This window comes from Amphiura filiformis, chromosome 9, assembly GCF_039555335.1.
Source record: "Amphiura filiformis chromosome 9, Afil_fr2py, whole genome shotgun sequence".
Classification (NCBI taxonomy): Eukaryota; Metazoa; Echinodermata; class Ophiuroidea; order Amphilepidida; family Amphiuridae; genus Amphiura; species Amphiura filiformis.
Window position 1 is genome coordinate 23,193,061 of NC_092636.1, and position 17,859 is coordinate 23,210,919.

General features: G+C 36.4%; 1 protein-coding gene across 1 annotated transcript; it reads left to right on the forward strand.

Moving 5' to 3' along the window:
* The first annotated feature begins 1,131 nt into the window (after positions 1–1,131).
* On the forward strand, positions 1,132–16,705 carry LOC140160760 (coiled-coil domain-containing protein 63-like). The gene is made up of 12 exons (XM_072184059.1): positions 1,132–1,242; positions 2,997–3,153; positions 4,053–4,152; positions 5,357–5,487; positions 7,677–7,858; positions 9,482–9,595; positions 10,214–10,469; positions 11,527–11,744; positions 12,348–12,516; positions 13,026–13,192; positions 14,576–14,761; positions 15,571–16,705. Exons 2-12 carry the CDS (start codon positions 3,081–3,083, stop codon positions 15,685–15,687), a joined length of 1,713 nt encoding a protein of 570 aa, XP_072040160.1. The 5' UTR covers positions 1,132–1,242; positions 2,997–3,080; the 3' UTR covers positions 15,688–16,705.
* Positions 16,706–17,859: the final 1,154 nt, after the last annotated feature.

A 17,859-nucleotide genomic window follows, 5' to 3' on the forward strand; every position in this document is an offset into this window, starting at 1 on the left:
TAAAACATGAAAAGGGGAATAGGCCTAAACGTAACAAAAGCAATGAAAAGGTGAATAAAACAAAAGTGGCGGAAAGGGGAATAAACAAAAGCAATGAAAAGGGGAATAAAGAAGAAAAAAAGTGATGGAAAGGGGAATAATTCATGAAAAGGTGAATAAACAATTAAAAAAGTGAACAGAACAAGAAAAGCTATGAAAAAGGGACAACAAGGTAATAGGCCTACAGTACTATACGAAATCGATGAAAGTAGGAAAAGGTGATTAAACAAGAAAAGTGATCAAAAAGGAATATAATATGACAAGAAAAGTGATGAAAAGGGGAATAGGCAAGAAAAATTAATAAAACAGCTAGGAATACAAGAAAAGTGATGAAGAGGGGACGGATAAGCCAAGAAAGTGATGAAACTGACAAATAAAACAAGATAAGTTAGGAAACTAACAAGAGAAGTCATGAAATTGGGAATAAAACAAGAAAAGTTATGAAAAGAGGAACAAACAAGAAATGTAGGAAAAGGTGCACAGATAAAACAAGAAAAGTGATGAAAGGGGGATTAAAACAAAAAATGGGGAATAAAACAAGAAAAGCGATGAGTGATAAAAAGGATAGGAGGCCTAAAACTGAAAAGGCGAATAAACAAGAAAAGGGGTAATAAAACAAGAAATTGATGGAAAACAAAAGTGATGGAAAAACAAAAGTAATGGGGGGAAAGGTGCAAGAAAAACGGGAAATAGGCCTAACTAGAACTGAGCGGGGTGGAGATAGTAGGCCTAACAAGAAAAGCGATGAGAAGGAAAATAAAAGCTATGAAAAGGGGAATAAACAAAAGCAATGTAAAGGGAAATAAAACAAGAAAAGGGGAATAAAATCAAGAAAAGTGATGAAAAGAGGGAATAAAACAAGAACATGATGAAAGGGGAATAAAACAATTGAATAAAAATTTGACCATAGTTTCCCAAAAAAATTTGCCAAAAATTTCATTTGAAGCATTGGGCTATGTTACAGAATAAAATCAGTTTATGTAATTTGGAAATTAAAGATAGGTGTTGTAGTTTTGCAAAACTTTTGAAAAGAGTGCCAAAAACTGAGCAGAAAATGTGTCTGATCTGTAAGACTGTATATGACTTGTCAACCGGGGGCGCTCTCTGTTTCTACGCGACATGACCTTTTGACCTCGCTGCATAAACAACTTCCATGATTGATTGGATTTCGTGTCTTGTGTTTTACATTTAGACGTACTTTTGGTAAGGAATTTTCATGTAAAAATCTCTTTTATTACGTGAATAAAACATTTAAAAACAAAAATAGATATGTTCGCTAGCAATAACCTGTTTTAGTTTTGACATTGGAGGCACAAATAAATTGTAGTACGTCCGGCAGTTTTTTGTCTTTTGATCATGTGATGTACAGTCAACAATGTCAATGATTTCCATTCCAATTTCCATGCACACTGCAATTGTATGCAATGGACAGTGGACACTGCACTGTTTATCTGTAGTCGGTACAGTAATCATGGTATTATTAGTGTAAAGCTTAATGCGGCTGTTCGCGAAATTGCGCTTTTTTGATAGTATGTACTTTTTTATGTTTATGTTTTTTATAAACACAAGGTCAAGGAAAGAAAATCCAGATTTGTAAACTCCCCTTACATGCCTTACATACTGCACTGATGGATTTTATTTCACTAAAGTTAATTTTTATTACTTCCGTGGTCCGGTACACGCTGGTGAATTGCGATCGCAGAAGTGACAAAGGTCGCTTACTACGCGCGCGCCGACGACCAATGGTCAACCGCTTGTTGTCAAGTCCGTTGATCAGTGTGAATCAGCGTGAATCGTGATTGTTTATTTCTTCTGTGTGTACGCTGGCGCAGAGCTCGGACCACGGAAGTAATAAAGAATTAACTTTATTTCACAATTATAAGGAAAGAAAATCTTTGTCATGTTTGTTGTACCAGCGGGGTACACGCTGTTAATGCACAGATATGCTATGCATATGCGACGCTTATCTGCATGCGCTGCACATCCTATGGAAGCACCACGGAAGCACCAATTTCACAATAACCTAGTGGTCAAATGGCTCTGTTTTAGCTGATAAAATGTGAGTTTTTCAAGTTCTTTCCCCGATTTAAATATCAAGTTATGAATGGATTTCGCTCAAACTTCTCAGGGCTTTGGATTTACCCCATGTTTACGTAATGTAAGGTAAAAAAACAGAACTGTCGCATGAGATTCTATGAAAGTGCAAAATGTGACCACTTTAAACTTCAGCAGCCATTATTTCAATGTTCATTTTCTCGGTAAAATGATTTAGGTACACGATAACTCAATCGAAATTTTTTGTAATTAGCATGCATGCCAAATAAATATCCCAAGTGACCACCCCCCGGCGTAGCGTGAGTCATCCTATTGCAGGGACAGTGGGGTAGTGACCACGATTGAGAGGCACAGGGCCTGACGGGGGCACAAGCAGGTTTTTGACAATTTGCTTAAATTGGATTTTCTAAATTTTCAAATCGTTTTCAAAGGGGAATGATACTACATTACTGGCCCATCACCATATATGTCTACATTTTGTACATGCCCAGAAAATAAGAAATGGTGAACCAAAATGGAGTTCTCTACAATATGAGCTATTGTTGAATGGATAAATAAATCTCTTCAAAAATAGAAATGTTTTGGATTGACTCAAGACAAGAAGTAGGGTTGGTGCAGAAGGACAACCAAACAATTTATTTCTTTTGGCTTTATAATATTCTTTTAAGTCAGAATATGACAGATCTGTAATTTGAGAAGACCTTTCTTGTTTTTGGAATACTAATCTTTGGCATTTCTTGTGTCCCAGTGATAATTGTAAATATCTTTGGTAAAATGTTTGTGGTACCGTAGTTTGTTTATATATTTGAACATGAAGCTGCTTACTCGATCTATTTTCTATGAAAAACATTCAGTATTTTATAACGAGAAAACATTGATGTTTGCTTGTACATTAATTACAGATGTTTACAGACCTTTATTGAAGTTTGACGAGAAGCAAGGATTTACTGTTTTTTTATTTGGGCTTGTTAAAGACAACATTCATCATGCCTCGTGGTAATCCAAGGTCTGCCAGTCGGCGCTCAGACATCAGCGACATTGATGCTGATCAGCAAATGGGTAAGTGCATGATTACCATTGATATTGTGAATACGCCTATTTTTGTAGGTTTTTACTAGTGTCATATACATTGTTTCTTGTCTTCACTCTTCAGTAAGCAAATATGCTTGTCCAAGGAGAAATGTGATGCTCATAATGCAGCCTGTGCAGATGTGAGGTTTCATGTACGCCACAGGTCACTAGCCCTGGAGGCACAACAATGATATTGGAGCATGTGAAAATGAAATATCACCCACAGAGTGCTAGTATTCCTTACAAAGCATGGGTTTGAATGACGCGCCAAAGATTCACAGAGGATGATAATAGTTTGTTTGTCCTCCATCGTCACTTGACTGACTCTCAGTACAGGTCAATTTGATCAACCTTTAAACTTTCGTGCAACCGCCCTATTTAATATAAATTACACAAATTGCTGAAATTGCTGAAAATACTAAATAATATTCATAGAATATACATATGTCATAGCAGCATGGATACTGATATTGAACTCTGTCATTCTTGACATTTGCTTAAAAAGTTACCTTTTTCAGAGTCTTGGTTAGCAGCGACGTAGCTTGCAACACCATCACAGCGTCTTCATTCAGCGTAGTGTTTACAATCCTCCGGTCACCTGACCACACTACGCTGAATGAAGATGCCGTGATGGTGTCGCAAGCTACGTCGCTGCTAACCAAGACTCTGAAAGAGATAACTTTTAAAGCAAATTTATGTCATAGTTATTTTAACTCTGGAGAGATGCATTAAATGTTGAAATATTTACGCAATGAGCTAAAAGTGCATTGAATGGGGTGCAGTTAAAAGCTTTATTCAGGCACAAGTTAGGAGAGTAAAATAGCACTAATTAGGGGAGGGTACTAATTAGGTCAAATATAATGAATTCTGATGTGCTTCTATTTCAGCTGAGAATGAGTTGGCTAAACTTCAGCGTCAGTATCGTATCATGGAGGGAGATAGGACTGCTTACAACATAGAATCTCAAGACCTTATTCGAAGACAACTGTAAGTGTGACACTCAAATCAGATGAATTGTTTATTGTCTAAAATCCATTTTACTTTTGATTAATTTAATTGATTACATGCCTTCAAGTTAGTATTTCCTGATTTTCAACAACATACAAATAGGAGCGGCGGTTTCCATTTGAGGGAATTTTCAGCATATTGTTAAATTAGGCCAATAAAGGTTGATGCTAAGTTTTCCATCACCTGCCCACATCATATTTTAATTTGAGCCAAAACATTCATTGTTTCCATGAAAAAATTGAGTTGAAAATAATGAAAAATTTAAGCTCTCAAAATGTCAGTCATGCCCAGGACAGGCGATTTGCGCTGAAAAAAATAACAAATTGCGCGGGATTGCGCGGAAAAAAAGTTGCGCGCAAACCGCTTGTCCCTGGTCATGCCCTGCTGATGATTTCAGATGGTTGTCTTAGTTGTAGGGGTAGAAATTAAAACTTGTCTTGTTTCTGGTGATTACAAAAATTGCAAAGTAGAATCTTTTCCGAATCTGTAAAGTTGTCTGTAATATGGTAATCTAAGCAATAATCTCTGGTAGGCCTGGCATTTTTGGGTAATTTTGTGCCCGCGGGTTACGGCGGGTATGAATTTGAATGCATTTTGATATCATTAATAGAGTATGACATGAAAACAAAGTATCAATTTCATATTAAAAACACAAAACATCATGCAATTTTTTTTATTTTTAGGTCAACCATGAATGATCCTAGCATTTAGGTCTATAGGTCCAGGGACACTACAAAACCAAAAAAAAAAAAAACTTAAATTGTTTTTTTTCTTTTTTTTTCGGGCGGGTACCCGTGAGCCCGCCTGAAAATGCCAGCCTTAATCCCTGGTTTGACATGATATATCAACAATTTATAGGTAATAATGAAATACAGTCCAATAATGAATAATGACGAAAGAGTCATCTCAGTACTTGACAAATAATATGTAATGGGAATCATTAGCCTTTAATTAGTTGGTCAAGAATGCTAAATAAATTTTGATTTTGTGGAAGAAATAACTCATTTTGCTTCATCATCCCACATCTCTGTCTAAGTTATAACCACATCTTTCACTTACACCTAGGTTTTTGGGACTTTCTTTTGGCAAACTCAAGCTGGTCATAAGGGTATTATCTTTAAGATGAATTTAGATTTTTTTGAGTTATAGTAGTATAACAATTTCAATATTTTTCCCCTTCCAGAGCTGAGATGCAAAGTCTTGAAGCAGAAAAGGCTGAATTGCTGAAAGATTACTCATTGTCTGACAGCACAACGAACCAGACCAAAGATGAGGGTAACATAGACAGGCTGACACAGTTGTGTAACGAAAGAGGTATAATTAAACATCATTTCCAAAATAATATACAGTAACGTAGTCCAGCGTCTTTGATACCATAAAACCAAGCACCACAAAATGAAATACCAGGTCAGTCCATGAAGGTAGTCTCTACTACCTTCATGGTCAGTCCTAAGTGGGCTTAATTCACAAATGTGACACGATCTGGTCCATGGGGGCCAAAGGAGGCAATTTTGACAATTGAGTTACTGTAATTATTACATTATACTTACAATAGGCTATCATTTACTGAAAACACCAAAGGTCTAGCATACATGTACTTGGTTCTAAAATTATGAAGTTTTTTGATGTCTATTTTCTTATGTATTTTATTGTTTTTTACTCCATATTTTTACCATTATCTCAGTTTCAAATTTGCCGCCTTTGGCCCCCATGGACCAGATCGTGTCACAAATTATAAAAACACATCTTGGTTGTTGAATTCATTACACTTGAATTGTGAATGCTAGGAGTGAAGTTTTCCCCCCAAAAATGTCCATAATAAATAATCTGGAGTTTTTGTATGTCGGCAAGTGCCAATTCTGTCATGGTACATGCAGCAAGTGTTATAACTTGTAAAATTATTCAAGCTCCCACTAAAACCTTTTTATTTTTGGTTAACAACATTTGATATTGAATAAACAAACTCATCTTAGTAATCATAATGGATGGACAAGTTTCATTGAGCAATACACTCAATGATGCTCTCAAATAGAATGGGCTATTCAGGTAACTCCATTTGAAATTCACACTCCCTGTGTGGAAGATTAAAGTCATAATGTACGATCTTTTTTCAGAATTTACCTTTATTTTTTTCAAAACCGATTTTTTGGCATATTTGTAATACTTACACATGTTCTAACTTAAATCTATGAGCAAACTGTCAAATTCGTCCTATTTGTAGTAAAACGGGGCGATTTTCTGTTGGTCCGACATAAAGTCATAATTTTTTTAGATTATGACTTTATGTCGGCCACGATCAGTAAACCGTAGTCTCCTACAAAACTAGCTTATTACGCTCCCTCCACATGTGGAGGGAGCGTAACTCAAACTGGCCGCCAGAGGAGACTATAACTCTGAGGCCGCACTCGCTGTCCTAATCCAAATAGTGCGAGATGTTTCGAGTCGGATAGAGGTGAAGTTTATGATGTTGTTTCTTTGCAAATTCCAATGTTTTTCAAGCGTCCAAATGTATTGGGAACTTTCATAATGATTGCATATTATCATTTTAGAAGAAAAAAAGAAAAATCTAAAAATTTAAAAAGATTGTACATTAAGGCTTTAAGGTCATGACTTCCATAGGGTATATGGTTTCAACTGGAATAGCCCGATGTTAAGTTATCATCCCGGTTATCATATGGGTCTTAAGGGATCTAAAATGAGCGTTTATTATAAGCGTTTCGACAGTATTTTTTGTGGAACATGAGAGCACCTCAGACCTATCGAATTGCATTCTGAATACGAAGCATGTCTTTCTGATATCAAATAATTTTCATTTTTTGAAAATCACAATATAATACAAATTTTATGACAAATTATAAAAATTTGATATTTTTCAAATTTTTGATATATAACAGTCCTCGAAGTAAATTATATAAATCTAATGACATATTCTTAAAGTGTATGTAGCAGGAGGAAAAAGTCGACGGTCAATTGAAAATTTTGACCTTTCATATTGAAGATATGGATTTTTTCCAAAAAGACCTAATTTTTTTTGGTGTTTTGGGAAAAAATCCATATCTTCAATACTAAAGGTCAAAATTTTTAATTGAACGTCTGCTTTTCATCCCACCTACATACACTTTAAGTATAAATCATCAGAATTATAAAGTTTACTTCAAGTACTGTTAAATATCAAAAATATCAATTTTAATGATTTGCCATAAAATGTGTATTAAATTGCTAATTTCAAAAATCAAAATTATTTGATATCAGAATGACATTCTTCAGTATTCAGAATGCAATTCGATATGTCTGATGTGCTCTAATGTCCCACAATAAATACTGTCCAAACGCTCATACCCCAGCCCTTAAGGAGAGGGAAAATATGACACAGCACCAAAATTTCCCAGTCTTATTCATTGATCATAACACAACTTGCTTTGCATTTATTTTGAATATGAATGGCTAAAATACTTACTCAGTTAAAAATCACCAACTCAATTGATATTCTCATTTTTTTGCAGATAAATTCAACCGTGAAATTGACGATGAAAAAGAGAAACAGAAAGAACTGGATGCCAAGATTAGAGCTAAAGAGAAGGAGATTAAACAACAGCATAAACAGATGGGTGGAGTACATGCTAGTACTCAACACACACAGAAAACTCAGAAGGCCATTAGAGTCAAGGAGAATAGATTACACCAGGTATGTGTAAATATTGTTATAATTGACGACCGAATTAAAAAGTTTGCATCTGACGTCAGGGCAAAGGCACGACTTGATTGGTTCCTGACCTGCGCAGTACAGCATTTTTGGTCTGGTTGACAGAATGTCATACGCAAACTAGTCTTTTTAATTCGGTCTTCAATTATATACATACATATAGGCTATAATGTATAATTCTATTATTTTGATAACCCAGAAATGAATGATTCCAGAAACCCCTCCTTCCACAAAACTATTTCAGATTTCTAAGCTACCCATTAATTATAGCCATTTACATAACAGTGGGATTTCTCAGCTCAAAAGTTTTACATATGGAAATTGGAACTTCACAGTCATCATATCACCTTTGAGTTTGGATGCTCTTCTTTGAATGACCGTCATGATGGGAATTTCCATGATGGGAATTTGAATGACATTCATGATGGGAATTTCCATACAGGGGTATAGGTGAGTGAAATCTGTTTCATCTTGGGGAAATAGAAAATGTTTTAGGTGTTTGTTCTTCATAAAGTTTTTTGCAAAGAAGAAAGAGCATTAATAAATCTCAAAACTTGAGACTTTATATTGAAGCCTATGGCTAGCATGCAGAGCATTAATAATAACTCTAAACCCTAACCATAAATTGTCCAAGAACCTTAAAATACACAGGTGCAAAAGTTTGCCTGCCTGTCGTCTATCACACGGTAGAGGATATTTAAAATATCTGTGCTGATGGAGCTGATGAGAGTATACAATAACTCTAAACCCTAACCATAAATTGTCCAAGAACCTTAAAATACACAGGTGCAAAAGTTTGCCTGCCTTTCGTCTATCACACGGTGGAGGATATTCAAAATATCTGTGCTGATGGAGCTGATGAGAGTATACAATAACTCTAAACCCTAACCATAAATTGTCCAAGAACCTTAAAATACACAGGTGCAAAAGTTTGCCTGCCTGTCGTCTATCACACGGTAGAGGATATTCAAAATAAAAATTCCTATCGTTTATTCTCTGAATGCTAGATATGTGAGGATCACAGACAAAAGATGCAAACCAGAGAAATAGATAACTTTCAAAGTTTAACCTGTATTTAACTTGTGAAAATCATATATGTGACGTGTCATGTCAAAAGCAGACACTTTTGGGTAGGTTATAAATTTTGAGGTTTTTACATCTTAAATATAGAGATGTTTTGCTCCACAACGCTGTTTTTCCAAATGAAATCGGACATTCCTAAGCGAAGATATTGAATTCGTAAGTTATGGTATTATAAAATTCGAAATTGAGATATCAGCCTTTAAATATATTATTGACAATGTTGAGTATACCTTGAAATATGTCTCAAAAAATACAAGATGCCAGTTACATTCTGGTCTGAAACTATAATATTTTTAACATTAATAACATCACAAATTTGCAACAAACCCAAATTGTGAAAAAATCACCCACGGGCAGATTTGTGGCTATTTCTCCATGTACGATCCTGCCCAAAAGTGTCTGCTTTTGACATGACACGTCACATATTTCCTTGTCATACAAACATATTTTGGGTGAAGAATCATCTTGATTCTCAAACTATAATAAAATTCTAACCTCTCCCATTTTTTTTTTATTTGACAGGCTAATGAAGGCTTCAATAGTATGCTTACTAACAATGCAGAACTAAGAGAGGAGATTGACAGTCTCAGGGTGGAACGCACTCGATTTGAAGGAATACGCAAGAAGTTGGAAAAGGTAGAGCATTGATGTTGAAACAGTGTATCATCTTTGTTGGGCTGTTCCACTTGAAATTCACACTCCTGTGGAAAATTTTGGAAATAGCTTCCACAGGGGGAGTATGTTTTTCAAATGTAATTGGTCAGGGTTAATCATTTTGAAACCCATACTCCCCCTGTATTATGGCTTTACATATCTCTTCCACAACTGGAGTGAGTATTTCATACTACTACTACTACTACTAAGGTGGGTGGTTTTCCCGAATCACAATGGCTCTTCATAGGTTTATGTCCTGCATCGCTGTCTTGAAATCTTCTAGCTCGAATCCTTTGTCTTTCTTGAGGATGTCATGTAGATAAGAGCTGATAGTTACCCAATTGTATATTCTCTTTGAAACTTTATAGCAGTAAGTTCCTTGTCTAGGGGAATTTCAAGCTAACTCAATTTTCCTACGAGAGCAGCTACTAAACCACCGACAGGGTTCGAACTCGCTATCTATTGCACCATAGTTGAATGCCTTATCGATTGAGCTAACTTGACTGCTTGTAGTAAGTCACCACTAGTAAAGAAACATGTACATGATGATAAATTATAAATAAACTTTTCTCTCTTTAACAAAATCTGTGCTTTATGTAGGAGAGTGCTGATAATCGTCAAGCAATTGGCGAAGTGATCGACCAATCTACTCAAGCGTATGATTCTCGTGATGAAGCCCAGGCCAAGATGATACTGCTGAAGGAAAAAGCCGATAAGGATTGTGCTCAGTATAACGCAGAGATGAAGGAACTGATGAGAATCATTGATCATGATCGCAAGCTCAAAGAGTTCATGAACATCAAGAGCAAAGAACGAGAGGAAGATGAACTGTTGGTGGCGCTTCGTCACAAAAGAGGTATGAGTTTTTCTGTGTGCACTGTTGTTGTACTTTATTAATGCTTTTCTTGCTATATATTACAAGCTTTTGAGATATTTTCTCAAAATATCAAGAACTATCTTAAGAATCACCAGACCAATACTTGGCTTGTTTGTACTCATTTTAATGCATTTTTCATGCTGATTCCAAATATGGTCATGACAATTTACAATTCTGAAATTTTTTTTTCAATTTAAAACTTGTTGTCTGCAGTCAACACCCATATAGATTCTTATGTTATGCCATATAAGAATTAAGATCAATGTTAATTTGACGTATTTGAAGTTCTATCACCCCCTGCACTCATGAAGAATTGTACCCATACTTTTGTCAAGAATTACCATACCTCTATTGAAATCATGACAGACTTTGTCAGATATGTAGTCACACACAGCACATACACACAAAAATTGTTTTGACCAAGAAACCTCTCCAATGAGGGGCTGTGCAGTAATTATGAGCCCCCAGGTGGGTAAAATTTTCAAATGGTGTGCCAAATATTGCTCCCCCCCCCCCCCTCTCCTGGCCTGCCAAAAAATCTTTGCCCCACCTTTGCACGTGGCAAATTTTTGGGTTCCCAATTTGCAAACTTTAAATGATCTAGATATATATATATGATGTGCGTGTAGCATGTCATATTTGAAAGTTTCTGTAGTGTTTTCCTAATCCTTTTTAGAGCGTGTTATTTAAAGGTGTCCTGTAAATGTGTGCCAAAATTGCTTGCCCCCCCCCCCCCTCTCGGTTTACCAAAAATTGCTTGCCCCCATCCCCTCAGCCTCCCAAAAAATCTTTCCCCCAATTTTACCCTCCCTCAGGGTTCATATATTGCACAGCCCCTGAGTCAGTATTAAAACAACAGAAATGTCACTTTCACACACAAGAAGATAGATTGCACAAGGAACTTTGGCACACAAGTGATATTACAATGTTAATATCTTTGTTATTTAATGTTTTAGATATTAAATAATGCAATAAAGGAACTCGTAAAAAAACCCTAGCCCAATCAATTTCTTAAATCGTTCTGTTCATATTACAGAGGCTGAAGAAGATGAGAAGAAACGCCGTGAGCGCCAGGAAGATTCCATTGAAGCCTACGAGGCCGCTTTCCATACCATCTCGGACATCACTGGAGAAACTGATCTTAACAAACTGGTGGAGAAATTCATAGAAGTTGAAGATCGTAACTTTGCTCTGTTCAATTATGTCAATGAGAAGAACAATGAGATTGAGATGTTACAGGACCAGATTACTGAGGTAGGTACCTACGTTGTTACTTATTATCATCCCTAAGGCAACAAAGAAAAAAAACCTTATATGCGGGTGAACTTTTCAAGTAGGGTCGGTTGGTCAGGGTTTTTTCCTGGAGGCTAAAATTACCCTAAAATTTTACCTCAAACATGAAAATTTTCTGATTTTTTTGCAAACATATTTTTTTAATAAAATGTTCAGAGTTTGTTCAAAAACTTTCAATCAAAATTAATCAATTTTGGCCCCAAAACGGCTGATTTTACATTTTTGGTAAAAACAGCCTAACCTCATAAATACCTCACTGGTTGCATCCCTGGAACGCAGACAGCACATAGGATACTCCCCTGACACTACAATTGTCATGGTTAGGTAGAAGTCATAAAACTCATGCCCAAGGGTGTGTGGGTCCATGAAGGTGTCTGGGCACACCCCAGGGGTGGGACCAGAAAGGAGGCACAAGGTGCCCCTTCCTAAAATGGAAGCACCCCTGCCCTCACTGCTTATTACTGCACACAGTGTCTTCCATTATTTCTCTTGCTCCTATTTGCATTGTTGTCATGTTAACATCAAAACCTTGACAATCCACTCATTATGTTTCCATATGTGTAGATTCAAGATGAGATGAAGCAATTTGAAAGCCAAGGCTCTGAGATGGAAGCACAAAGGAAGTCAATTCTCAAGAATCTGGAGGAGAAACAGACAACAGCATCCAGGGATGCTAATGACCATAATGCTAAGATTAAAAGCGTCAATAAGATCTTGGATCAACTCAAAGCTGGTATGTATTTTGTTGTTCTGTTTGATTCGGGGTACTCAAGTTTTGTTTTGTTAGGGGTGTCTTTGTTTTACAAATTGGTGTACATGAAGGACAAAATATGTTTCTGAGCAAAATATACTACTACTACTAGTAACAGAGTCGATACTCCTCCATTGTAATCTCTCAGTGGCCCGATTCCATTTGAAATTGAAGGTTCAAACTATTAAACTGTGTCTTCAATAGTAACAAAGAACAAATATTATAGAATATAGCTAGCTCTTAATCTTTACGCCACTATGTGAAATGGAAAAAAAAAATTAATCACTCTACGCCACTCTGTGTTGCGACTGACAAATTGTAACATACACCAAATAATTTGAATTTAACTCACCCAAGGATAAATTGCCTCATGTTAAGTTAATAATTGTTCTTGTTCATTTTGGTTGCTTGTTTATTAATTTGTTTGTTACGAGTTGCAAGGAAGATTGCACACATACATATAAATGAATTTGTTCATATTGATGTTTCAGGAGTGGAATCACTGTTTACTAAGATCAGCTGTGATCGTTCAACCATTAATGACATGTTGGGTAGCTCAGAGGGTGTTACAGATGAGACTATTATGCAATATCTAGGATTGGTGGAGCAACGTACCAATGAGTTACTTGCTGTCAGTGTCTATGTGGATACCACTAAGGTAGGAATGCAAATCGCCCTGGTATTTCAAAGAACTGACTTGAGTTTGAGTTACAAAATTGCTGTTGTTCACTTAATACTCAGGGACAGACTTAGGTTTCAGTTTCTACTGGCCCTCCAGGCTAGTGAAATGGCAAATATACCAGCCCTGCAATAAATTTACTGGCTCAGCTTTTTCAATATGTTCTGCTGCAAAAAGTGCAAAATAAAGCAGCATATTGCAATATGCAACTTAGAAGTTAGAGACTACCAATTACCAAACTAAATATGATATGTTGCTTATATGATATGTTGCTTGTTAATCGTTTTGTACTGAGTGTACTCAATTTAGAGAGTGTAGTCACTAATACAAGTTCAGTTAGTAGTCATTCCTTAATCTAGTTCCAAATTTCACAAAGTATGCGGTATTTGCGGTGTCGCTATCATCATCAGATAAAGCACAAAAGAGCTTGGAAGTAGTGCATAGGTCTACTATCACCGTAAAAAGCGGCCATATATTTCCAACTTGCTTGCAATGCAAGAATAAGAATAAATAGAAAAATCATTAAATAAAAACATAAATTACACACAGGTGAGGCAGAAACTGTGTCCAATTATGACCATGACTGATTATATCATGTCTCATAAGAGTTATATCAGGCTCAAAAATCTAGTGGCCCACCGGGTTATTAGCATTTGTGGAAGTTTACAGGTCCGAGTCAAAATCAACCTGTGACTATACCATAGATAGTGATGTATCATTGTTTTGCCCCTGGAAGCTTCAGCCATCTGAGAAATTGAACCTTCAACCAAAAGCTGTGATAAAATAAAAAATAATATAAATGTTGTTTGATTTAATGTGCGCTTCAGCTAGGCATGACCACACAGCTAGGCATGATCAGCACACTTCAACAATTATTCCGCTGCCATTAGGATATATCAGAATCATTTCCGCTTCACCAAGTCCGCAACTGATGTGCAGGTACTCTCAGCGACTTAGATTGTGATTACCCCAGCAGCTCCCCATTTTACACCTGGGTGGAGTGAAGCAATTGGGAATTAAGCTATCTTGCTCAAGGACGCAACACACTGGCTGTGGTGGGGCTCGAACCCGCAACCTTTTGATTATGAAGCTCGCGCCCTAACCATTGGGCCACCGTGCACCGTGATAACCTTAATATTTGCAATAAACACTGACGGTTTGGCATATAATTACCATGTAGATATAAAGAAGGTGTAAAATAAATCTGAAGTTTCAGGCTACTTAATTTCATGAACAAAAGATTTTATATGTATATGATCAATTTTTATTTTCAATCAAATACGATTATTTGGAATAACACTAACAGAGAAAGTTAAACTGACTTACACAACATTTATGATAAGTTGTCACTTTTTTTTGTAGAATGTTGATGCCGATCAGAAGATTCCAGGTCTACTTGGCAAAGGTCCTATCCCTGCACCGCAACCATTGCTTATAACAGCGCCGTCAACAGGTGATGATTACGACAGTGATCAAGGGTCTGATTTGAGCGATGAAGAAAACAGACCTCTCACCCAAGGGGAACTCAAATCAAGAATAATGAAAGGAGTAAGTATTTGAATTCATTTGGAAAGTCTTTGTATGTTTATTGAATTTGTTTTGATGTTATAGTAGATGTTCATACATGGGGCAACGATGTAAATCTTCAGGAAATTTCCTGATTTCAGGAAATTTTGTTTGGATCTTCCCTGTTCAAAGTATAGGGAAATACACATTTTCAGGAAAGTTAAAGCAGTTTCAGAAAATTATGTCAGTGGTCGTTGGCAGATTTCAGATTCATTTATCATCCAAATGGGGAAATAATTACAAAAAGATATTACAAAAAGATATGGTCAAATAAGAAAGATTGTTGTGTATTTTTAGAAATCTAAAATATCTGGTGAAAATGTTTAAGCCATGTACAATACATTTGTGGCATGATTGTGCAATTTTTAATGACTAGAATCAATAACTCAGTACCTAGAACTGATTTTGAAATCTCTAAAACCCTGGCATACTTGGTTGCAAAGTTATGAACTTTTGTCCATTTTACTAAGTTTTTTTTTGTTTGATGCTCTTTATTTTTGCCTGTAACTCAATTTTGTTATGAATTGCTGACTTTGTTCTGATTGGGTCAGATTATGTCACAATTGTGAAAATTAGACACTTGAGTTTAGAGAGACAAGTGCACAACACAACGACAACACCAGGATACGAACCCACAACCTCGCAAGTTTAAGCCAGTACTGCTGAACCATCATGCCCGGCATTGCCTTATGCATTCGTGAATTTTAGTAAACCCCTTACATCCACTTGCCCACGGTATTCTCCATATTTGACAAGATTTTCTAATTCTGAATTTATTATTTTATTTTCAGGTCTTAAAGAAAGAGGCAGCAGCAGCCAAAAAAGGCTTCCAGTACGATCTGTCAGGCGCCAAAGATCTGAAGCAGAAACAAGCTCTTCCAGACAAAAAGAGAGGTGGAAAACGTTAACCAGCATCAACACACAATGCTGCTGGGATTGAATGTGTACTATAAATCCACCCTTTTAATATCCGTCCAAATATTCCATTTATTTATTGTTCAACTGAACTATAATTGAGGTATCCCAATATGTTGTATCTTGTTAGTGAATGAACAACTAGGAACCCGTAAGTGCCCAAGTCAGTAGCGTAGCCAGGATTTTAGTATGAGAGGGCAAAGCCAAATTTTCATCCCCATTTGTCAATTTTTTTGTCAAATTTTTAGTCATTTCAAGAACACTTCACTCTTTGCTGTCCCCATTTTAACCCTGAAAACTTTCTGTGGGGGACAGATTGGCTTCCCCTGGCTACACCCCTGCAACTCCTGATGAGAGTTGGAATAGAGGGATGCTGGCACTGACCGGAGATGGGTACAAGCAGCCCCTCCCAGCCCAGCTCCATTTTCCATCATAATCTTAGGGACACTTGTGTTGCCGAGTTGAAATGCCTTTTTGTGTGTGTGTGAATTCAACGTTTGCTTCTATGAGTACTGTCACTTACAATAGGCTATTCCTGTTGATATCCATACACCCCCTATGGAAGACACAACCTTAATTTCCCACACAGGGAGTGTGAATTTCAAATGGGGCCATCCATTTAGTGTCGTCTGCTTCAAAATGGGCTATTCCAGTTGAAATCCATACACCCCCTATGGAAGACATGACCTTAATCTTCCACACAGGGGGTGTAGATTTCAAATGGAGTCATGCATTTAGTGTCATCTGCTCCAAAATGGCTAATTCCAGTTGAAATCCATACACCCCCTATGAAAGACATGACCTGAATATTCCACATGGAATCACACATTCAGGTAACCCCATTTGAAATTCGCACTCCCTGTGTAAGATCACGGTCATGTCTTCCTTAGGGAGTGTATGGATTTCGACTAGATTAGCCCCATGTTGCGCATCAGAAAACTTTCACTGCATATTTGTGAAGCATGTATTGTGAAACCTTACTAGGTTTGAGCATTCGTCAAGAAGTTTTAAGAAGTTTTAAGAAGTTACTTGATATGCCTTGATCATGTGTATTTTAGTTTATTGTAGAGGTACATCGCTTTATTTTGTTGTTGAAATTATTTTTTATTTGATCATGATATTTTTTTGGGAAATTTGGTTCCCTCTTCTAAAATTCCAATTATATTAAATAAGACTTTTCAAATACATTTATGAAGGTAAAGTTCTTACCAAAATGTTTCAGTAAATGACAGAATGTTAAAAGAATGTGCCTGTTGTTTTGGTGACCCAAGCATTTTGAACTATCAACCCAAATTTCTTTAACTGATATAATAACAACTGTTCAGTGCCAGAAGTGATGCCCTGTGAACATTTGGCAATGTACACACAGTATATTATATACTCATCTACACATGGCAGCTATTGCAATTACCCACTTCTGCTACTCGATAGGTTGTATAAAAAATGTGTACTAATATAGATACTCAACAATTTCCTTTTATCAACTTACATGGTTTAAGCGTTTCAATTCAAAATCTTTTTTAACCTGTAATTAAAATTACACATTACCATTATTAATAGTGTATTTTTCAGTTATGATGAAATTTCAGTAAATGCTAGAGAAGTATGTGTAGGATATTGTAAGCAGGACATGATGGGGAGTCTTAATATTTTAAAAGTGAGCCATTTTACAAGCTTAGTTGTCTTCAATGACTTAATCACATTAGCTTATCCATCAATGCCAAACAATGGTCAAGAGAAAGGTAATCCAATGAAGATGGTATGGTAGCTTAACTGTTTGGGGGAAGGTACACAGTGCAAAATGTGTATGGCCATACACGGATGTGCCACAAAAATGGGTTGCATTTTCAACCATTACATATCAGTGACCCAACCCATTTTCAAGGCCGAACTGTAGCCAAAATTTTGGGAAAAGTTGTTAAAACTTTGGCAATTTGCATTAAATGTGGCCGAAATTATGACATTTGGTATAGACCACTTGACATCACTGTTTATCAACAAAGGCGAGGGACTCGTCTATCGATATGCTCGAACGAGCCGCTACACTGTTCAATGGCTTTCTTGTACTATATGAAATGTATGGCGATTTAAAATGCACATGCCCTTAGCAAACTACGATGCGACGCACACTGCAGGGCAAAGAACAATGGAAATTGCAATAATGC

Coding starts and splice junctions, on each gene's coding strand:
- LOC140160760 (XM_072184059.1), top strand. CDS start 3,081: ATGCCTCGTGGTAATCCAAGGTCTGCCAGTCGGCGCTCAGACATCAGC. Junction 5,488..7,676: donor ACAGTTGTGTAACGAAAGAG/GTATAATTAAAC, acceptor ATTTTTTTGCAG/ATAAATTCAACCGTGAAATT. Junction 13,193..14,575: donor TCTATGTGGATACCACTAAG/GTAGGAATGCAA, acceptor TTTTTTTTGTAG/AATGTTGATGCCGATCAGAA.